This window comes from Cryptomeria japonica, chromosome 2 (genome assembly GCF_030272615.1).
Source record: "Cryptomeria japonica chromosome 2, Sugi_1.0, whole genome shotgun sequence".
Taxonomy (NCBI): domain Eukaryota; kingdom Viridiplantae; phylum Streptophyta; class Pinopsida; order Cupressales; family Cupressaceae; genus Cryptomeria; species Cryptomeria japonica.
The window spans coordinates 266,913,933-266,925,828 of NC_081406.1; the positions used below are offsets into that span (position 1 = coordinate 266,913,933).

An 11,896-nucleotide genomic window follows, 5' to 3' on the forward strand; every position below is an offset into this window, starting at 1 on the left:
CATCATTAGAACTAAAATCAATTGGATAATAATTAAGAGTATCTTGAAAGAAGGAGACAATTACATCACCAATTTGTTCATCAATAGATAAATCCATTATCCACATTAACTAAGTGTCTTATAAAATTTCTTCTTCTATTCTTGAGGGTGGAATGATGAAAGAACTTAATATTTCTATCACTTTTAGTGACCCATTATATGTGAATCTTTTTGTTTCCAAAAAAAATTCTCCTATCATTAACCAATGCCATTCTTCTCTTATATATTTCTCTTTTAGGCAAATATCCATATCACAAGACCCAACAATCATTTTTTCTTGAACATCCTTCAATTCCTTAGATAGTTGATCTTTTTTGTGGAAGAAAATTTATTCCGACCTCTTATGTTATTTTTAATTAGTTTGATCTTTGGAGACAAATAAAACATTAGTGAATCCTAAACATTTAAACTATTTCACCAATTATAAATTAGTTGTCTAAAATTTAGATGGGAAGGGCTTGCATTATTTCATACCGAAATGGATAAGGCCCTTTTCTTATTGCATTATTTGATTGTAGTAGAAGAGGGTTATGATCAAAACTCACTATAGGAAGAGTAGTGAGCAAAGATTAGGTAGAATATTCCAAGAATTGGAGATGGGAATTTTTTGTGATTTAACCTGGATAAAGTTATTACTCATCTGCCAGTTAGACCAGGTAAATGAAGCATCATGCAACTCAACATCCATGAGTCTAATAGAGGACAAGAAATGAAAAAAGCCTACCATACTATCATAGTAGTCTTCCAGACCTCCTATATTTTCAAAAGGAAAAAGATGGTTGTTAAAATCTCCCACAATCATCCATTTACAATTAGGCTAGCCACAAATCATAGTGGAGAATGATTCCCACAACTATTTTCTTGCAACTCTAGAATTAGTCCAGCATAGACATTGATCAACATCTAATATTCATTAAAATGCAAACTAGATAGAATGATCAATATATTTCAACAAGAGGTGACCCTTCTACTAGAGAGACAAACAAGATTCCACATAGTCACTATCCCTCTTGAAGCACCTTTCGTAGGGATGATACACAACTTAGAAGTAGGACAAATTTTATAAGCTATTTGAAAATTTTAAACATATATAACTTTGAAGTGTTTGAGGAATACTTTAGCTAGATTTGAAAAAAAAAAGATAAAACAATGCAACAAAGAAAATAACAAGTCAATTACACATATTTTTAGAAGTGTGTGGGAATACATTATCTTTTGAAGACCTTATATATTAATACACAGCCTAAATATGTAACAATAAAATATTTGAAGTGTGTATTTAGGTCACCTTTTCTACTCTAGGTATTTTGAATCAAGTTTCCATAAAACCACTAGGTAAAGGATAAATACTAATTCCAAATACAAGTACTATATTTTGTGCTTATACATATTCACCACAAGATTGAGCATAAACTTCACACTCTAGTCAATCTATCTTTTGAATTTAAGTGCATGTAAAATAGAGTTTCAAGAATGGTGATAAAGACATGAGGTAAGAAAGGTTGGGTATAAATAAGTTGTTCTTAAGAAAGAGAGTGATAAGGCATAACACATGACCATGATTACAACAAAATAAGGTATATAATAAGAAACATAAGAGGGTATGGGATGAGATAGAGAGCTATTAATAAAACAAGTGATGTAATAAATGATGATAATAATGGATGTAGGGATGACACTAGAAGTATGAGAATGAGATGAAATATTAGTAAAGGAGGTGGAAGTACTAGAAGCAACACTAACAAGGACCATGTGTAGTTATAATGTGTTCACTAATAGTGATAACATGAAATATAAGTGAAATAATAGTAGGATGGGAGAGGGAGAAGTGTATGTATGAAGTCCAAGATGGCAAGTGTGTATAAGGAAAGACTTTGTCATAGTAGGAGACTAAGAAATAAAAGTAAAGGACATACCATATTTACAAATAAATTTGAGGGAAAGATATGAAGAAGATTGACCATTAGAAAAACTAGGAGTATCTTCAACATTAATACACCACAAAGAACTTGCCCCACAAATGCCAACAATTCATGAAAAAATGAACCAAACTTTCAGGACTATCCACTTTACCTAAACTAGAAATCTCATGAGAATTTTGTTGTTATTTCAAATGTCCTTCATTATCAAAATCTTCAACTTTGTGCTTAATAGTAGTGGTAACAATAGTAGTGCTCATGAGAAAATCATTATGGACACCATTCTCAATAGTTTGGGATATTTTAGGATTTAAACATGGGCTTATCCATAAGGGGATATGATCATGGGGATGAGATCTTAGCACACAAACAACTCTTGGAACCTTAAATTCCATTAAGTATATACAAGAAATATAAGGTTTAATATAATTTTAAAGAAGTCAACAAGTTACAAGATTTGGAAATAAATCAACAAATGAAACCTTGAAGGAGAAAATTGAGGTCGATAGGATACAAGATATAATACTTGATTGCACGATATAATAGAAAACCCTAACAAAAGGTATACCTATGAAGCACTAATAAAAGGGACTTGAAACCCTAATTAGGAAAAAATGTACACCAAAACTAAAACCCTACATCATGTAAGAAAGTTGGGCTCACCAATAAATGTAAGAGAAAATAATCTAGGATAACTAAGTAATAAAAATAATTGAATAAATAATCAACTTATATAAATAAAAGTAAATGTCGTAGAGAATAAATGATAAATTAATTGTGAAAACTAAAAAAAGAGATATTTAATTAGATTCTAGAGATGAGAAAATAATGTTGAATATATTAAGAATCGGTTTACTAAATTGCTTGAATTTTATGGTTTGATTAGATGATGCTAGACTCGGAATTGCAAATTAAAGTACATCCAAATGATAATTATGATTTAGCTAAATGAGTTCCTAACAATGTTGATAAGTGGAATGCCATGGATTGTGGATTGTTACCCTTAGCTAAATCCAAGGTGTTTCTTCAATTGCTTCATCATGATCAATCTTAATTTCTTCATTGTGAATCTTGTTGGGAGTTTGATTCAAGTTTGGATCATAGAATGAATTTTTTTGAGGTTGATGGTATTTTGTGAGGCCTCCTTGAATTTTTCTTCTTTTAGCTTTATTGATAGTTAATTGATAATTATAACTATCTAGAAGTTTTATGTTATAAATTGATGTCAATTCTCTTTTCTCAATACAATTTTATCCTTTTTGTAAAACATGATGAGATCATCAAGACACTTCACCATAGAATAGGTTGGAAGAGGATGGGTAGACGAAAAAAAATCAGTCAACATATTTTCTCAAAAAATAGGACAACGTATTCAAGAATTCATGAAAAACAATGTAGAAGAATCATAGGGGAAAGGATTAAGTAGTTGCCTATGTATCAATAACTATTATGTTCTTGCCTACCTAGGAGAGAGAAGCCAGTAGTTGAGTGTGTTTCAATGGATGTGATAACACTTGTTGATTTAATGCCCAATATTTTTGACAATATTGTACGAATAGTTGCAACTTTAAAGTTGTTGAATGTATCCTTTCGATCTAAAAAGCAACGAATCATGTGATGCCACATCAATGCACCAATAAAACATGACTTAGTGCACAAGTATCGATCTCACTTTTTTTGGGGGTTGTTTTGGACACCTTGGCAAAAAGCATGTTGATGTGACCTTGAAACTTTAGTTATAAGCAGGGGACTTACCAAGTAAGTTGTTGTAAAAAATTGGGAGTAATTTGAAATTCCCACATAGGATTTTGAGAAGCGTGAAGTTAGGGTGCTCAACTATTGGGTCCTCTCCCCAAACCCTCCAATCACTATCTTTAAAAATAATGAATACATGATAATTAAAAGCCAATTAAATACTTCACATATAGCAATAGCCTTCAGTAGTTAAAATTTGAATATTTAATTGGAGGACTTGTGCAACATACCACCGAAGTATTTGTGCATAGTTATTGATATAAAAGCATTTAATAGGTGAATATACATTAGATCACTTAAGCAAATTTTTTTATAGTTATAACACATGGTTGTAGGGACATATATGAATATGTATGAGATGCCACTTCTAAATGACCACTTTTTGACCTTTGTAGACATAACAATTCTAAATGACAACTCTTTTGATCTTTGTGAACATAACGGATCCTTTTGCTTTCATCGTAGCTACAAGAAATTGGAATAATAACTTTTACCTCAAGTCACATTAGAAAAAACTAAAAAAAATTCGCAAAATTAAAATGGACGATTAGTGAATCTTTTCCTATCTAATTATGATGACATCAGAACATAACAAAAAGTTGGGAGTGATAATAAGAAACAAAAAGACAATATGAACTGATGGAAACAAAGAAGACAGACGCAGCCAATTTTAAGAACACTTTAATGAGATAAAACAGAGAACTGGTGCAAGAGTGCACAGCCACCCAAAAGAGCACCAACCTTCACGTCAAAGGAAAAAACGTCATTACACAGCACGTGAAAGTAAGAAAAGAGATCAAAAGAGCCGTTTGATGGGTATAAAAAAGCATCCGTTGGGTATAAGAAAGCAGAACAAGAATGGAGACTTTGGGAAAGAAAAGCAGCAAATGCCATGCCTTGTTATATTCTGAAGAGATGGTGTCAGAGAGAAAAATCAAATCAGATGGTGATCAGATTAGTGCTCAAATCAGATGGTGATCAGATTAGTGCTGTCATTGTCAGTAGTGGGGGGCATGTGGCCCTTGCTTTGCTTGCCAATTCACCAAGAACCCATCTTGGAATTCTATATTAAGCCATGATTACACACACCCATTTACTTACTTCGTCTGCAATACTCTGTTTTCTGGTATAGTAGGCAGGGCAGCTGAAAAAAATGGCTGGGAGGGAAGAAGATGTGAAGGTGGGAGCAAGCAAGTACTCAGAGAGGCAGGCTCTGGGGACATCTGCCCAGACTCAAGAGAAGGACTACAAGGAAGCAGCCCCTGCTCCCCTGTTTGAGCCAGAGGAGCTCAGATCATGGTCCTTCTGGAGGGCAGGAATAGCAGAGTTTGTGGCCACATTTCTGTTCCTCTACATTACAATCCTCACTGTAATGGGGGTAAAGAGATCACCCAATATGTGCCAGTCTGTGGGTATCCAGGGCATTGCTTGGGCTTTTGGTGGTATGATATTTGCCCTTGTTTACTGCACTGCAGGCATTTCAGGAGGGCATATAAACCCTGCAGTTACCTTTGGCCTGTTCCTAGCTAGGAAAGTGTCCTTGCCAAGGGCATTGCTGTACATGATATGCCAATGCCTTGGGGCCATCTGTGGTGCAGGGGTTGTGAAGGGGTTTGAGAAGAGCATGTATGAAGTACAGGGAGGAGGGGCCAATCTGGTGGCTCATGGCTATACTAAGGGAGATGGATTGGGGGCAGAAATTGTGGGTACTTTTGTCCTGGTTTACACTGTGTTCTCTGCCACAGATGCTAAGAGGAGTGCCAGGGACTCACATGTGCCAGTCCTGGCACCTCTGCCTATAGGGTTTGCTGTGTTTTTGGTGCATTTGGCCACCATTCCTATAACAGGGACTGGGATAAACCCAGCTAGGAGCTTGGGTGCTGCTATCATTTATGACAAGAACCATGCCTGGGATGATCACTGGATTTTCTGGGTGGGACCCTTTACTGGAGCTGCTCTCGCTGCCATTTACCACCAGCTCATCATCCGCGCCATTCCATTCAAGTCTAGGTCTTAGAGAATGTTCAGAGCCTTTTCTGCTGTGTGTTATACCATGGCTGTGCTGTATCTGTGTTGTACATGGTATCTGTTTTAAGATAATTATGTTTAGTTGCAGTTGCAGTTGCAGTTGCAGAGAGAGGATTATGTAGTTTTTCAGAATGTTGTTTGTGGGTCTGTTATTTCTATGTAATTTAAAGTTATTCTACCTGTTAACTTTGCCATATTTATTTTGTGAGAAAATGGCATAGACTTCGCTTATCTTGAAATTTTGTGATTAATGTAAGTTTTTGGAGTCGATATGAAATATATAAAGTTTATCTACACTAATACAGTATATCAGTTCTGTGTTATCTATTCCATTACTATATCTGTCTTTGCTCAGTTGCCTGCTGCGAAAGGAATATGTACCTGTGAAGAATGTTGTTTGTTGTTTGCGGGCCTCTTTTTTTGTTTACGGGCCTCTTATTTTTATGCAATTAAAGCTATTTTATCTGTTAATTCGTCACTGTATTTGATTGTATGGGAAATGCCATAGAAAGGCAAATCTTGAAATTTGTGACAACTTTTTAATATAAGTTTATGGATTTCAGGAATAACACATTTTTTTAAGTTTATCTAGGGGAAAGGACCCAGTAGTTGAGCATGTTCCAATTGTTGTGAGGGTTGTTGATACCTTTTGTTCCAAAAATTGAACAAATAAAACCTATTGTTTGAAACAAAAAATATCAATTTTTGTTAGGAAATGTACCAACAGTTGTTAGGAAATGTACCAATAGTTGTTAAGAAATGTACTAATATTGTAAAAAGTAACCATTCAGGTGATGCCACATTGGCTGCACAACTATTGGGGTCTCTTTTGCACGCCTATTGATCTCACTTTTTTTGGGGGCTGTTTTGGACACCTTGGCAAAAAGCATGCTGATGTGGCATCATATTTGATGATGTGACCCTGAAACCTTAGTTATAAGCAGGGGGCTTGCTAAGTAAGCTGCTGTTAAAAAATCGGAGTGATTCGAAATTTCCAAGTAGGATTTTGAGAAACGTGAAGTTAGGGTGCACGACTACTGGGTCCTTTCCCCTACATTTCATAAACAACACTGCCCAAGTTTGGAGATGTCTATTCTGGCTCCAAAATAGACTAATATGTGTATTAGTCGCCCGTTTTACACCATGCTATCATGCTGTATGAAAGGTCTATTTTGGAGCCAGAAGAGCTTCGGTCCTTGGCCTTCAAGTTTTCGGCCCTCTGCCCTCAAGTTTATGATTTACTTAGATCAAAGCTTCGGTCCTCGGCCTTCAAGTTTTCGGCCCTCTGCCCTCAAATTTATGATTTACTTAGATCAAAGTTGCATGGATATACAAATACTATCACTGATAGGGATACACATATTGAGAACAATTTTTGAAGTTGAACACATATTTACAATAATTTTTTAAATTAATTTAACAATTTACAATATACAAAAGTAGTAAGATTTCAAGTTTCATTAGAAGATAATTCTCATATTATATCTTTCTGATGGTCGAGATAGAAAAACATTTCATTTTATAAATTTCTTAAAATTAATTTTTTCTGATTTAGTGTAGGTTTTGTTTATAAATTTCTTAAAATTCATTTTAGAAAAAATTAATGATGCTTCGCACAATTGGAAAATCAAGTTTTTTTTGGGCATTTGTGGATACACAATATCCAATGTGGATTTGGGCCACATTGGATATGTATCTGTTCCATATACAGAGATACACGTGCCCAGGGAAGGACAAAGGAATATTCAGCTATTCTATCTTAGATAACTTGTCTTTAAATTCAAGAAATTGATTCGGACCCGGACTTTACCGAAGATGCCAACACGTCTTGCCGCTCTACCAGATTGGCCTCTAAACCCTCCGACAAATCCCTAAGAGACCCGTCGTCCTCGCACGACACGGGCAACTCCATTCTGACTGATAAAACCCCCCAGGCCCAGCACAAACATTCCCCCCTTTCTGTGAGCTCAAAACCCATGTTTCCGATAGCCCAGTCGCCTCTATGAGCCCGAAACCTGCCAATTTCCCTTCCCCGACCTTTAGGATTGAGAAAATGCTAGTTGTTGAAGAGGCCAGTAGTGTGAAGGAAGAAGACCCCAACCTGGCAGAGCTCGGGAAAAAGATAGAAGCCCTCTCTGACACCATGCAGGTGATTACCAGCAGACTGGAGGCGACGGAGTTCAAGATGCATGATGTGTCTAAATTCGCTTTGAATGTCATGAGATGCTCGGCCACTACTCTGTGCCTTTTGCAGGATAGTGCGGATAAAGGAAAAGGCAAGGAGGACGAGGACTTTAAAGGCCTGTTCAAGTTCCTCACTAATGAATGGGCTAAGAAGCTGCTCCCTAAGAAGAGCCGTGGGAAAAAGAATTAACTTTCTGCATGTGGAGAAATTTTTTGTCTATGCAGTGTAGTAGGCTGGATAGGTCTAATTTCGGCTTATGTTTATATTTTAATGCTTATAGCCCTGCGTGGCACTGGAAGTATACTCTGACTGGTAGTATTTTATTGCTGATAAACTCTCGTATGATGGTTTTTGTTTTTGATAGAGGTAAAAGGCTGCTTCTGTGGTGATTGTTTGCGGACAATGGTCCTTCCATTGTTCTCTTAATTGTACCCATGGGTCAGCCCCCTCGTTTTTGGCTGCTTTTATTATCAAAAACTCGTCTTTAATCACAGTAATAAATAAATTTAAATGTATTTATAATCAGATATATAAATCCTACCTACATTCCAAATGATTAGAATCTCAAGAACCTCTTTCTTCAAAGTTTCAGCACTATAACATTACACATCTGTTCTATGTTGTACAGTGGCTATATCTTTGTGTTTTAAGGGAATGCTCAGCTGCAATTGCTTGTCAAAGGATTATGTACTTGTGAAGAATGCTGTTTGTGGGTCTGTAATTTTCATGTTATTAAAGCTATTTTATCTATTACTTAATCATTGTATTTGATTTGATGGGAAATGTCATATATCTTGTTTGCAAAATCTTCAAATTTTGTGACTGAATTTTTTTTAATGTAAGTTTCTGGATTTCAAACAATATAACTAATAATAGATAAATAGAAGTTTATTTGAGATGAGGTATATAAACCTTATCTACATTCCAAATGATTAGAACCTTGGGAACCTTTTTCTTCAAAGTTTCAACACTATCACATTACCATGGTTGTATCTGACTTTATGTTTTAAGGAAATGCTCAGCTGCAATTGCTGCAAACGGATTATGTATTTGTTAAAAATATTGTTTATAGGTCTCTTATTTTCACGTAATTAAAGCTATTTTATATGTTACTTCATCATTGTATTTGATTTTGTGGGAAATGACAGAGGTCTTGCTTGTAAAATCTTGAAATTGTGTGCTAAATGTAAGTTTATAGATTTTAGAAATACATAATTCATCTTAAATCACATTAATAGATATTAATAGATAAATATAAGTATATTTGAAATGAGATATGTGAAGTTCATCTACATTTCAAATGGATAGAACCTTGAGAACCTCTTTCTCTCAAAATTCCAACACTATTACAGTATATATCTGTTATGTGTTTGTTATACCATGGTTATATATCTGTCTTTTGTTTTAAGAGAATGCTTAGCTGCAAATGGATTATGTACTTGTTAAAAATGTTGTATGCAAGTCTATTATTTCTTTCACCAGTGTATTTGATTTTCTAAGAAATGTTATAGACCTTGTTTGTGAATTTTTTGAGATTTTGTGACTTTTGTTTAGCATCTAAATTTTAGAAAGATAAGATTTCCACCTTAAATTCATATATTCCACTTTTGGATTCAGGTGTGTAGAATGTTTTTGCATCAACGTTTCAAATCACAATCCGTGATTCATCATCAGAATGATAGAGCTGTAGGAGAAAATATGATGAAACATAGAGCGTGATTCAAAATGTTGATGCAAAAAAGTCCTACACAGCTGAATTCAAAAGCAGAATATATGACATCTAAATTTTGTTTTGTTTAATCAATCATCTTAAATCACATTAATATAAAAATCTTCCAAAAAAAAGTGTAATTTCAGAAAAACCACCATAGAATATAGGTATGTACTGTTCACAGCTAACATAAACTGACACCCAAACAAAATATTAAAACCAAGGTCCTCCATTAAACCAACCACATGCATTTGTAAATATAATTCTTTTTGTCAAAGCTTTTCCTCTATTTTATTGCCATAACAGGGAATCTGCTTTATGGAGGATTAAACAAACCGATCTCACAGACCAAATTTATCGGTTTTTTTCGAGACAAATCGAGCAATAAAATAGATTGGAATGGCGATCTGGTAGATCAGACAAATTTGAGGAAATAACATGCAAAGCATATGTTGAAATGAATTCTCAGACTCATTCATCCCAATTTTGTGAATGTGGGGATTTGGGTAGATCGTCTCGCTAACAAAATCTCAGCCAAGATAATTCAAGGCAGATACAATTCTTTTTCATATCACAGTGATCTCATCATTAGTTTAAAAGTGATTAATTCATATCACAATGATCTCATCATTAGTTTAAAAGTGATTGTGATTAATTACTAGTACTTGGATCTGGATCAAAAGGGTGTTAAGAGTGATGTAAGATACAAATATATTATTTGAGATGAAGAGGTTGTCACATTTATTCTCTAGAAGTCATTGATACATTCATTGTTAGAGAATTAAAGAGAGTTAGTTGATTGATTTCTACTGTTGCAATGGTTTACAAAGCAAATATTGCACACCATTTCACACAATCATTGTCGTCCTCCTCATTTGAACGATTGTTGCATTCCCCTTGTTTGTGTCGGGTAGCATTGGCTAGTTCAAACAATGAAGATTCCAAACTATTTGGATGATAATTGGTGAGCCTAAGCTTGCTTACCCACTTTGTTTAATGTATTCATTATCAAGGTTTTTTTTGTTGGATCTTCTTTGATTTATGTAAGATGTTATTACTATTTTTCCCTTTTGCGACCACCATGAAACTCTCAATCATCTTTTCTAGGTTTTTTTTAGCAAAGGCTAGTCTACTTGCAATTACATACACAATTTATTTTGGCCTTTTCATCCCTGTCATTTTTTTAGCATATAATTTTTTTGGAGGATTGTCTAATCATTACTACGAAATTCATGCAAATATGGAATGTTTCTAGAAAGAATGTTCTATTCATTATTTAAAAATATAAAAAATTTAACTCTCTTTTCAAGAGATTCTATTTATATTTAAGCGTGTAAACCCATGATTTCCTCTATTTAATCATGAAAATATTGTTAGTGTAAATATTACTTGTTCCACCATTACATAACAGTTGCCTAAACTGTTTTCACTTGCTCCTATATAACTTAATATAATTGCTCGCTCCTTTATAAATTTCTCCTAGCATACATCAATAATATCGAAGTATTTACCATGTTTGATTACATATGGTATCAAAGCATAATAGTATTTGATCTGTGAGAGGATATGAGAACAAAGACTTGGATGTGATAAGACTTGCACAATATAAGAAGTGAGAGGGTTTGGATTCAGACAACTTAAATCACACACACTAAGCTTTGACTTACAGGTATAAAAGTTTTAAACACTCAGAGTTAACTGATATTCTCTAGACTTAATATGTTTCTTAGTATGTGTGGCTTAAGACTGGTCATTTGGATTGCTTCCAAGATAATTTGATGAATTTATGTTTATTATGATTATGTGGGGCATTGGGGGTCTTTCCAAATAGGTAATAGTCTCACATGAAACTTGTTTTCACCTAGAAAAGTGTGCTATGTTCAGTATGTTGTGCGAGGTATCTGCTTGAGCCAATGTAAGAAAAATCCATTCAAGCATTTCACTAGTTTCTCCACCATTGCTCTTTCCTTGCAAAAGCTTTTGGGTTTATCATAAATTGTTTTGATGACATAGAGAAGGAAGCTTTAGAAGTCCTCAAAGAAGAATTTGTTAGTTTATTAGTTAACAAAGGAATAGGGTCTATACTACAATCTTCAATTTGTATTTTCATTGTTATTGTTACCATTCTTATTTTTTTAGTCCAAAATGGTTAATGTTTAAGTCTCAATGTTGAATCACATGATCTTAGGTCTTGGTTTCATGTTTTCTTAAGTTTATGTTATTAACAACTTGTGGGTTTTAAGTTTCCCCCTTACAATA

The 11,896-nt window shown here is 34.3% G+C and overlaps 1 protein-coding gene across 1 annotated transcript; it reads left to right on the forward strand.

Moving 5' to 3' along the window:
- Positions 1 to 4,579: 4,579 nt before the first annotated feature.
- On the forward strand, positions 4,580 to 5,935 carry LOC131056074 (probable aquaporin PIP1-5). The gene has a single exon (XM_057990409.2). It carries the CDS (start codon positions 4,867 to 4,869, stop codon positions 5,728 to 5,730), a length of 864 nt encoding a protein of 287 aa, XP_057846392.1. The 5' UTR covers positions 4,580 to 4,866; the 3' UTR covers positions 5,731 to 5,935.
- Positions 5,936 to 11,896: the final 5,961 nt, after the last annotated feature.

Coding starts and splice junctions, on each gene's coding strand:
- LOC131056074 (XM_057990409.2), top strand. CDS start 4,867: ATGGCTGGGAGGGAAGAAGATGTGAAGGTGGGAGCAAGCAAGTACTCA.